At 37.1% G+C, this 15642-nt stretch overlaps 3 protein-coding genes across 5 annotated transcripts; 1 reads left to right on the forward strand and 2 right to left on the reverse strand.

The window, feature by feature from the left end:
• Window positions 1–4093: 4093 nt before the first annotated feature.
• On the reverse strand, window positions 4094–5027 carry BDBG_03328 (uncharacterized protein). The gene is made up of 2 exons (XM_031721198.1): window positions 4983–5027; window positions 4094–4854 (listed from the first exon to the last, which is right to left on the reverse strand). Exon 2 carries the CDS (start codon window positions 4542–4544, stop codon window positions 4218–4220), a length of 327 nt encoding a protein of 108 aa, XP_031577667.1. The 5' UTR covers window positions 4545–4854; window positions 4983–5027; the 3' UTR covers window positions 4094–4217.
• On the forward strand, window positions 4177–7648 carry BDBG_03329 (murein transglycosylase). 3 transcript variants are annotated; one of them, XM_002626119.2, is made up of 5 exons: window positions 4177–5477; window positions 5572–6123; window positions 6206–6442; window positions 6527–6588; window positions 6706–7648. In XM_002626119.2, the coding sequence occupies exons 1-5, from the start codon at window positions 5372–5374 to the stop codon at window positions 6955–6957; spliced, it is 1209 nt and encodes a 402-aa protein (XP_002626165.1). In that variant the 5' UTR covers window positions 4177–5371; the 3' UTR covers window positions 6958–7648. The 3 variants fall into 3 exon arrangements, with proteins under 3 accessions (XP_002626165.1, XP_031577668.1, XP_031577669.1); XM_031721199.1 differs by having other exon boundaries at window positions 6206–6588; XM_031721200.1 differs by having other exon boundaries at window positions 4207–5477; window positions 6206–6592.
• Window positions 7243–9816, reverse strand: BDBG_03330 (annexin). The gene is made up of 2 exons (XM_002626120.2): window positions 9500–9816; window positions 7243–9307 (listed from the first exon to the last, which is right to left on the reverse strand). Exons 1-2 carry the CDS (start codon window positions 9540–9542, stop codon window positions 7887–7889), a joined length of 1464 nt encoding a protein of 487 aa, XP_002626166.1. The 5' UTR covers window positions 9543–9816; the 3' UTR covers window positions 7243–7886.
• Window positions 9817–15642: the final 5826 nt, after the last annotated feature.

Raw genomic sequence — 15642 nt, forward strand, 5'->3', positions numbered from 1 at the left:
CTTCTTTCACAGATTTGTATTTATTTCTCTTAAGAGATCTGAGAGTGATGTAGATATTTATGTGAAATTCTTGATAAATCTGTGATAGTATAAGATCAATTCAAGGAACTGTTATACATGATGTACATTTCTCAGTCATGATTAATTTACTATGATATTCAATTTCTCTGAAATGAGATGTATACAGTCATCACTTATTACATATTCTATAAACTTTAACTCTTCTATTTTAAACACACACTTGATTGATTTAGCATAGAGCTTATACTCTGTCAGAGTTGTAAGCACTTCATTGAGATGCTTCAGATATTCATTATATGAGTTTGAAAAGACTAGAATATCATCAAGATATATAAGATATAAGATTTCATTCTGTTTATAAAGAATTATATTTATCATTGTTTAAAAGATGATGAATACATTTATCAGACTGAATAACATTATCAGAAATTCAAACTTTTCTTATTACATATTAAATATGATTCACAGAACTGACAGTTTATCTACACAGATCTACTAGTATTCTGAGAGAAGATTAATCTTTGATAGATATCAGGTGTTTTCAACTGTATTCAACTATTGTTGAATTTATAACAGTGAATATTTATTCTTGATTATAAGCTTGTTAAGTGCTCAATAATTGATACATATTTATCACTTCTTATTCATTCTTTTCACAAATAGAACTGGAAAGTCTTACATACTTGATAAGAGTTATATAAGATTATGTTCTAGAAGATCTGTGATCTGACACTTCTATTCTTTAAGATATATTTGTGATAGAGAGTATGCATTCTGATTAACTGATTTTGCATTCTCTGTGTTAATCTCATGTATAAATCCTCATTTCAGTGATAATTCTGATGAAAGATCTGTTCAGAAGATCTTTTTATACTTCTTCAGAAGCTTCTTCATACACTTATTCTCTTATATATCTTTTATCTTGATTTTCTTTACTTCTGAATTCTGTATGATATACAGAATGCTTTTAAATGAGATCTTGTGAATTATTCTCTTTACTTATTAATGTATAAGCAGATTTAACTCTTCTATATCAGAGATATGAAATGTTCTTCTTATATTAGTTAATAGAATTGTATAAATTATTTTCTTTCTATCAGTTAACTATATATAGTATGTACATTATTGAATCTGCAGATTGAATCTTTGAAATTAATTAAGTCTGAGAATAAGATTGTATTTCATGTTCTGCAGCTCTTATACTTAAATATAACAAGATCATTCTTTGAAGTGTAAGAGAACTCTTACTCTTATAGATAATATTAAATATTAATTATTAGATAATCTTATATATCAGAGATTCTTTACTCAGTGAATCTCTTTCAATCTTTAAATTATATAATTATTAATATATTATGTAGAAGCTTCTATATCTGCTAAGACTTTTACAGTCATCTCTCAATTCTTATTCAAGTATCTCTTATATATTAATATTTCAGATCTCAAGATATTGAGATGAGTATTTACTTCATTATTCTTATCTGTATTTTATTCAGAAGTCTGCTTCTTCTTTATATTCACAGAATTCAGAGAATCATCTAATACAGACATCTCTTTCACTTTGAAGACTTTTTATAGAATATCAGTGAGTATCTCTGAGCTTACTGATTCTGCTAGTTTTTTATCTCTCTTACTTCTCTTAACTGTGCACACTGAGTGTAATCTTTTATATCATGATTTTGACATTTACAGTTGAAGCAAGCTTAATACTTACAATATCAAGATTTTCACTCAGAGAATTTCTTTTTCAGAGAATTCAATGCTTTAGTAATAATATTCAGATCTAGATTCATTGTATTCAGATGTATAACTTATATTATAGAAGTCTGATTACTTATTCTTCACTGAGACATACTCAATTATAGTATTTTCTGTCATAATTGACTTACTTATTTCTGTATAATGAGAATATTGTATGCTTTCTTCACTGTATCTGACTGTAAGATTAAGTATTTTCATTTCACTCTCAACTCAGATATAAGATTATGAATGAAGATCTGTAAACAGAAAGCTTTAAAAGCTCTTTATTTAATATAAAATAGTATAAGCTGAAGTGTGTGAAGTATGATATAAGATTACTCACTTATCTATACTTAGTGAAGTATTTGTAATACTTATCTTATACATTCACTTTCTCAAAGTTGTGTAAGATTCATTTGAAAAACTCATTTCATATTTATAAAAATAAATATCACTCTAAGTCTGTAAGATTTATCTTTTCATCAGTTATTTATAATAACTTTACTTTTTTATATAGAAACATAGCAGATCTTAAGACTTGTTAAAATTTCATTAACTATCTATCTATAAGTTTATATTTAATTCAATAATATAATTATATCTGACTTAGTCAGCTGATTACAGCATTATTTTTTTAATTATTATTGAAGCTTAATAGCTTCAGCAGATCTCTTAGCTTAATATATTTCATACTTAAATTCTCATTCTATACAGTAATCTCTGATAATGTATACACTTCTGAAGAGATTATAAACAATTATAATAGAATCTTCAGATTTAATATAGTTATCTATCTATATAAATATTTAATCTTCTACTACAGATCTAAGATCTGATTTTCTCTATTCTTATTAATAATGATAATTACATCAGCAAAGCTCTTTATAGTGAATGCTTGATTCACAGTAAATGTTAATTATTATTTAACTTCTGTCTCAGTCTGTCACTATGTACACAAGATCTTGATCTTGTTTAGAATTCTTGTATATATACAGAGCTTCAATTTCAGTTCAGCAGTCTTAGCTACTTTTCTTACTACTTTAAGTAAACTCTCTGAGAGATTCTGCATATCTTTCAGTTCAGATAGTAGAGAAGAGTGTTATTTATATTAACTAGAAGAGATATTCATTTCAGTGATTTCTCATTAATTATATAATATCTATTATTATATTACTGTATTGTTATATCACTATATTATTATATAATTTCTATTATTATTGTATAACTTCAGTGATAATCACTTCTCTCTTTTTATTCTTCTTTTAAGTAGAGAGTAAACTTCTTTGAATCTTATTCACTACTCTCATCTTCTTTCTTACATCTCATCTGTTCATATCTCATACATGGTATTTGTCTGAATGTGAAGTTTTCTCTTAATAAGTGAAGCAGTATTAATCAGATACTCTTTCACTCATCACTTTTTATACACTATCTTTTGAGACATTCTAGAACCACACTGGCATGATAACTACAAATCACTTTGTAGACAGAATTATCATGTTCTGAAGAAGCCTGCACTTCTTATCAGTTTTTAGACATGCTATCAGATGTGATTCAAAGATTGATTGAGCCAGTGTATGATTACAGGTGTACACTGGCTTCTTATATATCATATGCTAAATTAATTAGCAGCCGCTATGGCCCCTTTACACTCGTAAGCAAGTTCAGAAGCGGCCGTGTTATTATCCGACGGTCGTACGTTCTTCCGAACCACATCTTGAAGGATAACATTGTTGTGTTGTGTTGTAATCTAACTACGCGAGTTACACTAAATGAATAGGTTGGGGTGGCACGTGACTAGGGTAGGTGTAGTAATCACCAACAAATTATGTTATCCACGAGGTCTGCTTACATAACGAGGTCGAGTGGCGCTTTTAGCGAGGTTGACTTTTTCTGTACGCCTTAGAGCGCCTGCTGTATTCCCTTGAGGAGATTATTCCTGCATTTTTATTTATTTCCACTGCTTTGTATCCTTGTGATTGTACTCTTTTAGATACCTTGCACACTGCTGCACAAAAGATAAAATCTGGCTGGGTAGTTTTTCCAATCTTCGTGGCTTGCACATTGTCATCCTTCAATCAATCCATGAAATTCTTTGATGTCTGGTCAAAATGCGAGAACTCCAGCCAATAACCTCTTAGTTATTTAATATATTAATCTGCCTTTCAGGCTGAAAACTCAATTAAGAGAAGTTTCAATTCTATGTAGAAATTGATTGCGGAGGTCCGTAGAGTTAGAGTAAATAAATTACATAAAATACATAAAATACACTAAAACATCATATTACTCCTGATCTCTCATATTAATCAATCATATGAAAGTACTGCGTAATTAATATACTAACAGACACACTAAAAAAAAAGAACACGCTAATCGTGCCCCGCCTCATGACTTTCTTTTTCTTTTTCTTTTCTTTTTCTTTTTCCTCATTTTTGCTAGGGCCAGGGTCAAGTGTCTTACGCTGCGTACGACTCTTGCCCCAGCCTCCGCCCAGCGCCAGAGCCAATAGTGGGCATGATAGCCAAAGGCAAAGCACTCGCCAATCGCGCCACGCCGGACAGAGGTTTGCTTTTTGTTGTTGATGTTTGAAAGGCTATTTTGAGCCGTTCAACGGTGAGCAGAGTTGGATCCACGGAGCGTCGGAATCCGTACAGAGTTCTGCGAGGTAGTAGTAGCAACATGGAAGAAGAAGATATCTCGGGGACGGGCAGGATATATTGGTTACGATCGGGAACCCAAACGTCTGCGAACCTTAAGAAGCCCACTTCTTGATCCGTTTCCATGTTACCGATGAACTTAATCTATGTGTTTTATGCGTATACAGACTAGTAGGTGTGGCGGGAACCCACCTGCGATGAACAAGAAGGAAAAAAAAAAGAAAAAAAAATGGGTCTTGGGATGTCTCAACTCCCGAGTCGTCGAGTCCAAGTTAACAGTCAATTGGCAGTCTTGTCGGAGGGATGGAGCAGTGAAGCAGGGGTGGTTGTTTCGTTGGCATGACTGTTGTCTGTCTGTCTGATCAGCCGTGGAGAAGAATGAATGTTTGCAGGGATGAAAGCCGGTTGGCTGCTGGTAGTTGCATGGCTGGTTCAACTTGATTGTGATATTTGTGATATTAGTATGGAGAAGAAAGGACGGAGGAGGTTGGGAGGAGGGGCAGTACTAAAATAATACGCTGCGTAGTGGAGGCTGGAGAGGACAGAAGAACTGGAGCCACTGACTGTTATTGGAGATTATGCTTGACCCAGGCCCGAGGCCGCAGCAGGACGCACAGCAGCGGCAGATGTTGTCAGGGAAAGAGAGGGCGGCGGGTCTTTACCGTCGTCGCCCGTCGTCACTGGCTGCAGCTCTCCTTCTCTGTTAGCTCCCCCGCCGCTGCTGTTTTTATATATTATATCTAGCTCCTGTCCCCTCTTTCTCCTCCTCCCTCCCTCCTCTCCATTCTCCATTCTCCATTCCACTTACCATTGTTTCTTGTTTATCCTCAATCTAACATCTGATACACCCCCCTTTTCATACACACTACGTCGTCCATCCTCGTACCAGCTGCTGTGCTAAGGTGGGCTGTTGCTGTTTCTCCCACTAGCTACAGACTGTACCGCTTCTCAACATGAAGCTCTCCTCGGGCTCAGTGGCCGCTCTGGCCATGTCCCTGTTCTCGGGTTCCAGCTTGGTGGCGGCCCAGACTTGGACTGCCTGTAATCCCATGCAAAAGAGTAAATTCTTAAACACCAGGCCCCCTAATTCTGAACCTGTTTTTTTGTTTGATAGATTGAATTAATTCGTTACTTACCTATTTTGTATCTACAGCTTGCCCTCCAAATCCTGCTCTCGGGGGAACTGCAGACTTCGAGTTTCACACCGCCTCTGCGCGATTCGACATCCTCGGGGGATCCCCATCGTATGGCGCAGACGGGGCTTCTTTGGCCGTAGCCAAGCAGGGCGACTCGCCCACCCTCATCTCGAAATTCTACATCATGTTTGGCCATGTTGAGTTCGTCATCAAAGCCGCTTCGGGCAGAGGCATTGTCAGCAGTGCTGTCTTGCAATCCGACACCCTGGACGAAGTTGACTGGGAATGGCTTGGTGTGGACAACGGCAGGGTGCAGACCAACTACTTCGGAAAGAACCAACAAGGCACCTTTGACCGTGGCCAATTCCACAGTAATCCAGGCAACCAGAATGGCTATCATACTTACTCGATCGACTGGGACAGCCAGCGGATTCTCTGGCAGATTGATGGTAGCACTGTCCGCACCCTTACCGCTGCAGAGGCTGGCGCTTCGTACCCGCAGACCCCTATGCAAGTTAAGGCTGGTGTGTGGGCTGGTGGTGACCCTACCAACCCCCCTGGAACTATCGGTATGTAATCCCCCCACACAATATCATATATGTGCTAAAGTACATTACTAACATGAACTGATTCTTTTTTCTGCCCTTTCAGAATGGGCTGGTGGTCCAACTGATTACAGCGCTGGTCCTTATGTCATGGGACTCAAGTCCATTGCCGTGACTGACTATTCTACCGGGACTGAATACCGGTACACTGACACAAGTGGCAATTGGGGCTCTATTGAAGCCGTTGGTGGTAAAGTTAATGGCCGTGGAACCCCTGGATCAGGCCAACAGGTAGAGTCTTCAATTCCCCCTGCTGAAGCCACCCGGCCCCCTCCTACCAAAGGTATAATACATCCAAGCGGGTATCCTTGGGTCCCATCTACCACGCACAAACCTAAAAGTACACCCTCAATAACCTCGTATCCAGGGCTCCCCAGTGACTGGATAGTCACCGACTCTGGGAGAGCCTCAACGCCGTCCACGGCTTCTGTGAGTGAGCATTCCCCTTTGCCTTTCGTTATATACGTATACATATACATGTATAACAGTCTCTGTTGTGAGTTCGTATTTTCTAATGTGGCCCGTCTTCATCTTCCTCCTTCTCAGAGAACATCCCAGCCTACTTCGCAGTCGTCGCCTTCATCTTCGGCCTCTTCTTCCGCTCGTGGCCCTGAATCGTCCCCTTCTATCACAGCAACTGGCTTTGTCACCTCACCCACTGTCACCCCTTCACCCAGTGCCACGGATTCAGCCGGCGCCACCGTTGCTCCTGGAACGGGTGCAGCCAATGGCAATTTCCATATGTCATATGGGGTCGCTGCCATGTGTGCCTTGATTGGCGCAGTGGTCGCCTTCTAATAGCGAAGGACATTCCCATTGAACAGTGTCAGCCCCTTCAGAATGAAGTTGAGTGACAGATGACTTGGACCATTTCAGCGGAAACGAAGAGATGATTATATTTATCAATATATTTCAAGACACGACGATCATGACTAAGCTTGGGGATGTTAATAGGCGCCTGGTATGGCGAAGCGGCTTTGTTAAGGAAAATAATTTCTTTGGACAACCTAACCTTTTCTTTTGCATGTGGTTTTTCTTCTCAACACAGAATTAATAGCTTAAAGCTTTGGTTTCTATGTTTTGTTTGGGTTTTGTATGGTTTTTTTGTTTGGGTGGTTTGTTGGGTTCGGTTCTGGGCTGGCTTTTGATGATGTTCATTCTTTCATTTGTATTAGATGGGGCCAGGATGCACATAACAACTAACCCCTTTTGCACTTTACACGTATACATAGACGGTGCTCGATATAGATAATACAGATTTCATTAATGATGAGAAGAACGTTCCTTCATAACTTTCTGCTGCATTGCTTGGACTGGGGTGGGGGTACGAGTGATGAGTAACCTTAACTTGCTTAATAGGATATGTATGGATAGCATAGCTCATCCCAGGGATGATATCGCGGGTCATCCAAAAAAGTGGACATCGGAAGGTGATGAGAGAGGGACATGGAGCTGGTTCGTTCTCAGCATTTAATTAATAAAGAGCTAGGACAATATAAAATAGTGAATGTAGCCTGTAGTACAAAAATAAATAAATAAATAAAAATAAGAGAGAGAGAGAGAGAGAAGAGACAATTGGAGAAAAAAGTATAGAAGAGTTGTGTCAGTGTCATAATACGGAAAAGGGCCACATTCCACCTTCATCACGAGTCGATCCTAACCACCCCCTTTCCCCTTTTTTTTTTCTTTCCCCTTCAAACTTAAACAACAACTACTACTACTACCACCTACCCCTCTAACAATGCGACCAACACCTTCTCATAATCCCCACTCGTCTCCTTCTCCACAACATCCACAAGACTCTTATCAAACCGCCGCCTATACGCCGCCTTCACCTCCCCAACCCGTCCCCGCTGCCAATGCAACTTCACCACCCGCGCAATCAGCAGCGAATCCCTCGTCCCCATCCCCTTCATGCACTTGTACAGCAACCACGCATCCAGCGCTGCCGCATCCAGCGCCCCGCGCACAATATGCAGTGCACTATACCGCAATCCCTTCCTGTCCGCCCGCGCCCAGATGGCTTTCACCTTCTTTTCGAAGGTGAGGGTTCCGTCCCGGAAGGCCGGGCGGGTGGAGAGGGCCGCCGCGACGGCGCGGAGGTGGTTGTCGCTGCGGGTTGCGAGGAGCTGGATGAGATCGTTCTCGTGGGAGCCTGGGTCGATGTTTTTGGGGGCTGAGTCGAGCTTGGCCGCGTCGGCTTCGATTAGGGCGTGGTCGAGCGGTTGGGATTCCTCCATGCGCTCGGCTTTGAGGGTCTGGGTGAATAAGGAGAGGTGGGGCCCGCGGAGGTCCGGGCAGTTGCTTAGCCGGGTGCTAAGGTTGGTTTTGTAAGTGTCATGGAAGGCGGTTTTGAGGGCTGTTATGTCTGCATTTGTGCGGCGGAGGAGGACGTCATTGAGGAGGATTGAGGGGGAGGTTGAGCTGGAGGCTGCGCCGCTGGATATGCCGGTGGCCTGCAGGGCGTTGTGGAGGTATACTATGTCATTTTTCAGTGGCCCGCGGACAAGGGTGAGGAGGGTGTCACCAAAGTCACGTTTTACTTTGTCCGCGATGACATCTTCAAGGTTCTTGCCAATGTTGTGCCGGTAGGTTTTGCACAGGAGTGTCATCTGGGCAGCATCAGGTTTGGAGAGGACTTGGATTAGTTTGGCTTCATCAGTGTTGAAGCTGCTCAATGCCTTTTTGAGCTTGCGCGCTTCTTCGCTCATGTCACCTGTGGCAATGTGGGATGCATCATAGCCCAGGGAGGGGAGGGCTTTGGTTGGAGCTCCGGCTGGTGCGCTGTATCCAGGTTGCAGTGGGTAGCTCCCTGGGTATCCCGCTGCGGGCGGATACTGACCAGCAGCCGGCTGAGGAGGGTACTGTCCTGGCGGATGAGCACCGTATGGCTGTTGCTGGAGAGGGGCATATGGCTGTGGTTGTCCTCCGGGAGGCAGTGCTTGGCCCGGTGCCACCTGGCCGGGTGCACCAGGGGGATACTGTCCCAGCGGTGGGTAGTAGCCCGCCTGAGGAGGATATTGGGCTTGCGGTAGATAATATCCCTGCGGAGGATATTGCCCCTGGGGAGGATACTGTCCCTGAGTACCATGAGGAGGGGCTTGACTGTAAGGTGGATAGCCATAGCCAGGCTGCTGCTGAGGGGCGGCTAAGTGGTTTATGATAGAATAAACGTAAGCGCGTGTTTCTTATGCGGTTACAAAAGTATTGCATTTATGATTTGGGTATATATTTGCTTCCAAGGCTAATTTTTTCATTCTCATCCATTCTGCTTGGATATGAGGAGCCTTGGGCTGGTGGATTGCTTAAAGAAAGAACAGGAATAAAAGTAACTACACACGTGCGGGCGGGTTCTGCTGCTGCTGCTGCTGCGATGGATCCATCTTAATCTTCTCTTCTCACAACAAATAACTAGAAGAGGAGTGATGTTGTTGCAGCAGATGGGTAAAGGGGGACGGACGGGTATATCAAGTTTTCGCTATCGGAAATGGCAACAGATGAGCGCGAATAGAATCAGAGGTTAAAGAACTGCGCTGCGAAAACAAAATTTGCTCGGGAAAGGGAATTATGGTTTTATAAAACAAAAATGAGAAGAAATAATGGGCATCCAGGAGTGAGGGTACGAAGGAGCTGAAATAGCTTCCCCCCCCCCCCCCCCCCTTGGGCGCAGATATATAAAACGAGAACTATCTTTGTTCTCCCACCCCTGCAAAATGCGCCCGGTCCATTCCCATCCTCTATTTTCCAAAATGCCTACCCTTCGCTCGTCAGGAGCAACCTAACCTGAACCTCTTAGGGAGTGACAAACCCCTCTTTCTCGCATTCTCAGTCCGCACAGCCCCTGGCCAATGATTGGAGGTGAGGGGAGGGAACTTGGAGGGGTAAGAGTTCAGCCACTGCTCGCATCAAACAAGCCAACTGGGCCCTTTCAGCCACATAACCGGGCTAGGCTCAACAGTCCGGAGGGCGGAATTTTGAGTTCTACGCTTGTGAAGGTGGGACAAGGCTGGGTTTTTACTTTTTCAGCTTGATCTTGCCAACGCGGACAAGACAAGGAGAAACTATGTAGTTACAGCAGCAGTCTATACGGAGTAGTGACAAATGAGTCGAATGGGCAGATCCGAGCTCGTTGGCAAAAGAATGTTCCCCCTGACTGTCCAAGTGAAATTTGGCTTCCACTGCGCGGCACTCCAACCAATCAGAAATTGTGGCGGATGTATTACTTGTGAAAACAGAGTTTTCAGTGAGTGTGACCCAGTGTAACTGTAATATCACTATTATCTCTCTCTATTTAAAATGTTTTTGTAGCACACAAGCCTTGATGTGTTAATTATTATAGAGCTAGTCCACATTAAGAAACAGCAATTCTACAGGTGAACTGCAATATAGTAGAATTGAATATTTTCATCATTATTATCATTCTTCTGTGTAAATCATCAATTTAATTACTCTGTAATAATTAATTTTTTTTAAAAAAAAACACAACATCTACACAGTCTTTAAGCTATCTAATTATCTTTGATGAATTCAGCAGTTATTTCTAAGAGATATTAAACATGGTTTAATTTTCTCTGAAAAGAGATGTTTTTTCAGTGCAGATATTCAATCTCAACTTCTTTAATATTGAGTAACTTAATACTATTATCTCTAATCTGATGTTTGATGAGATGAGCTGAGGCTGTAACAGCAGCAGTAGATTGTTTATAAGAAGAGAGATTCTGCTTAATAACTGCAGCAGGCTTTTTTTTCTTCTTCTTCTTCTCTTTTTTATTTATCTCTGTCTTCTTCTTCATCTTCTGCTTCATCTCTGTCTTTTTCGCCTTCTTCTTCTTCTCTTTCTTCTTCTTCTTGAAGTTGATAGTTTGATGCTTAATTATATATCAGTTTATATAAGAGGTCTACGCCGAATAGATTGATATGATACATATAGATCTTATAATACAAAAGTGAAAAACATTAAAGAAGGAAAAAAGAGAAAGTGCAGGAATCAGTGATCAGAGTAGATATTTATACATGTACGCGGTGAAGCTTTATATGTGGTGAAGCTTCAGAGCGGAAGAATAGAGATTCTGTGAGTTTTTCAGCTGAGAATCGGCGACCGAGAATCGGAGCTTTTGGCAGGAATCTATGGAGTGTAATGAAATAGTCTATATGATATGATTGATTAGAGGCAGCCCGCCACAGTTTATTACTAATTTGCACTTGAATTCATAATATAGATTAGACTGACCGCCGGAACCATGAATTTCATGTTTAATCTCATTCAGTCTGGTCTCATACATTTCTTGATGTGAATCTCACTGAGACTAATTATTAAAGAAACATATAAAGTGACTACTTATCAGATCTCAAAATGAAATCATGACTTAGAAAAAATAAGAAAGTGATTTCATTTAATCTCATTTAATCTTATTCTTAGTATAAAGTCACTATTTTTAGATTTTTTAAGATTTTTTTTAGACTATGTTTAATTTTTTAAAAAGTAATACTTTTTAATAATACTTAAATAAGATTTAAAGTCATTTAAAGCAATAAAAAGAATTTAAATTGAGAAGTGAAAATTATAATCTTATTTGAAAAATATAATAAGAGTAGATAGTAAGTCTTACTGAGACAGTATAAGACTACTATTTAATCTTAAAATCATGTAATGAGATTAATTAAGTTGATAATAAGATCATTAAATATTCTGATTCTGGTTTCAGACACGGTCACACGGTCAGTCTACTCACACGCCTTGATTTCTCATATCAAGGTGCTATCAGATGGCCGCATTAATCATTTGACCACTAAGGCACTTTAAATACAGTGATTGCAAGATTTTTTTACAGTTATTCTCTGTAAATATAATTCGGAAAAACATGTAGTTGAATAATAACATAGCTGCTTCTGAATATACTTCTAAATGTAAGAGACTCTAGTAGTCTTACTAATTATTTATCTTATATATAAGAAGCTGATGTATATTTACAATTCTATATTAACTTAAGCAATCTTTGAATCACATCTGATAGCATGTTTAAAAACTAGTGAGAAGTATAAGCTTCTCAGAGACATAATAATTCTATTTACTAAGTAATTTATAGTTATTATATCAGAGTGATTTTAAACATCTTAAAATAGAAGTATAGAAAAGAGTAATAAATAAAAAAGTATTTAATTAATACTACTTTACTTGATTGAGAGAAAACTTCATACTCTGATAAATATTACATATATGAATATAATGAGATAAAAAAAGAGAAAAAAGATAATAAATACTGATTTAAAAAAGTGTACTCTCTACTCAGAAGAATAAAAAAAAGATAATTATTATTAAAAATATATAAAAATAATATAAATTATATAATTAAAAACAGTATATAATGAATGAAAAATCTTCTAAAATGAATATTTTTTGTATTTAATATAAATAACACTTTTTTCTCTTATTTAAATTAAAGAGTATATAAAATCTCTCAGAAGATTTATTTAAAATAGTAAAAAAAGTTAATTAAAACTGCAGAATCAGAAATAAAACTTTATGTATATATAAGAATTTTAAATGAAATTGTAATGAGTCAACGCTGAAAAGACCGGCATTAGATATAGAACTTATATAATAAAAATACAAAACATTAGAGAAGGAAAAGAGAGAAGATGTAAGAGTATAATCAGAGTGAATATTTATACATGTATAAGATAAAGCTCTGAGATGAGAGAATAGAAGCTCTGTGAGTTTTCAGCTGAGAATTAGTAACTAAGAATCAGAGCTTTCAGTAGAAATCTATGAAGTGTAATGAAATAATCTATTAATTAAGTGTAGTCTACTACATTAGTCTCTCTCTTTCTGAAAGTAAGCTTTAAGTGATAGAGCTGTGAGTATGTAGTTTTCATCAGTTGAGAGCTGCTGTTTCAGATAGTACAGAGTCTGAAGTTCAGATTAAATAATTATAACTAACTTATTTTACAAAATATTATCAGTCACAGCTGCAGAGTCTTTTATTAAGAATATCTTCAATCTCTTATTCAAGTTCATTATCTTCTTCTATGATTTCTGGTGATTATCAGTCAGAAGTCAGTTAAGAAGAGAATGAGTTAGTAGCAGTGTAGCAGAGTAAGCTTATATGAAAGATATTATAAATCTCTGATAAAGTATTAAGATAATAGTTATAACTGACTAGAACTTCTATTACTTTGTATTTAGTATGATAATAGTTCAGTGTATAAAATAAGTGTGTGATTTGTATATTTTTAAGATTCAATTATACATGATCTTCTATCTTATATTACTCAGCAGAGTCTTATCAGACATTGACTTAATTCTCTTAATGTTATTTAATACTTATTATGAAGACTTCTGCTCAGTTATAGATATCTCAGAGCTTTATTACTATATTATCTGTGATCTGAATTAAGCTGTAAGAGTTCAGTGTGAACTGTATAATCTCTAGAAGATTCAACATCTTTATGTAATAATTATATGTAAGAAAAGTGAACTATCTAAAGAGAGAGAATATAAACAGTATTTAAAGAAGATCTCTACAATTAATATAAAAGACTCTATTCTGATTTACTCAGATAACTGAAAAAATGAGAGTTTGAATAGATTAGATGCAGACATTGCTTATACTGAAGATAATATTAATTTTATCTCAGATTTCTGAAATTTAGTCTGTAAATCTGAAGTCTTTGATACTGAACTATTTACAATAGTAAAAGCTTTCAAACTTATGGAGATAAAATCTCATAAAAGAGAAAATAGTTTGAAAGAGATATGAATATTCTCTGATAGTCAAGCTGCTTTAAAAAGACTTAGAAATAGTCAGATTCATAATAATCAAATGAATGTTGAACTGATTTTAAATTCTGTTATGAAAATTCAAAAGAGAAGTGTCAGGTCACGTGATCTGGCTTACTAATCCTTTCATCATATAACTTTTCACAAGCTAGCAACCTTTCAATCACACAAGCTTTACATCTTTCACAGGTTATGAGACCTGTTTTGTGCAAAATCACTGCCAATTCAGAATTCCTTGTTAATATAATCATTATTTTAACTACTGCTTCATTCGATATGCTCATCAGAAGTTAAAATTGTCTTACTCTATCAGTATTAAGATCTTGTTAATCAATAATACTACTGCTTGCTTAAAAAAAAGACTTGCAGAAAATGCATCACATTATAAAAAAGCAAGAAAAAGAGAATAATATTGACAAGAATTCAATAAAATGAACATCAAGATGGCAGATTCAACATGATCCCGCTCATACACATATTCATAATCTCATATTCAACTCACTGATTCAGTTGATGATGATGATTCTTCACACTTATACTTTGTCAGTGAACATTCTTCTAAAGTATTTGAAAGCTTTATTAATGAACACTCTGAAACACTCTCTCAATTTAAGAGTAGCAGGTTTGAAAATGAGACTTCATGAATACAAAGACTCAAGAATGAATCTCAAAGCTCAAACACAGTGTTCAAACTGTCAAAGATATGAACACTTTGCAATCTCTTGTTTTAGAGACTCAAAATGTGCATTCTGTGCCAGAGATCACAAAACTAGTGAGCATAAATGTGAAATATGCTCAAAAAGAGATGAAATATGTCAACATACTCTGCTTAAATGATCTAATTGCAAAGAAAAACATGCATCTAGCTCAAAAGAATGTATGTTTACTTCAAGAACTCAAAAGAACTGAAGAAAAGATAAAGCTCAAAACAAATCTAGAACTGAAGAGAATAGTCAAGCCAGTAAACTCACAACTGTAAGCTTAAAAAGAAGAAACTCTCAACTATCTAAATCTTCAAACTTCAATTCTTTAGCTAAATGTAAATAGAATTTGAACTCTCAAACTTCTGTTAAGATTAGAGAATTAAGAAATGACTCTGATGATAAACTAGATATAATGTAAGCAGTTGAGATTTCTACTTTTCAGAATAGTTATAATCTACTATCTTATAATAGTGATTAGATTCTACTCTACTCTCTTTTAGTATGAATATACAATAAAAACAATAAAAAAAGTTTAAAAACTCTTCAAAAATCACATTTATTCAAAATAATGTAAATAGAAATTCAAACTGTATTTATTCTTATCTTCAAATTGTATTTGAATAAAAAGTTAATTTTATACTACTTCAGAAGCCGAATTTTAATGCTGAGTAAAAGTATAGTATTTCTCATTCAAGCTACTACTACTTTCTATCTCAAAAGTCTGAGATAAAGTCAAGAGTAGTGATCTATGAAAGAAAGAGATCAAGATATTAATTTAATCTAAGATTTGATATCATGTCTGACTCTGATATTCTGGTGAGTGATATTATAGATAAAGAGAATGAGTTTAATACTATACAGCTTATAAATATTTATAATGAAAAGTTATTGAAGAAAAATAACAATATCTGAACAATTAATAGAGAATTTCTGAATATAACTTCATTAAGAAACTCTATAATTGCAGGAGATTTCAATACACATCATCTCTGATGAAAT

Source organism: Blastomyces gilchristii (assembly GCF_000003855.2).
Source record: "Blastomyces gilchristii SLH14081 genomic scaffold supercont1.5, whole genome shotgun sequence".
Lineage (NCBI taxonomy): Eukaryota > Fungi > Ascomycota > Eurotiomycetes > Onygenales > Ajellomycetaceae > Blastomyces > Blastomyces gilchristii.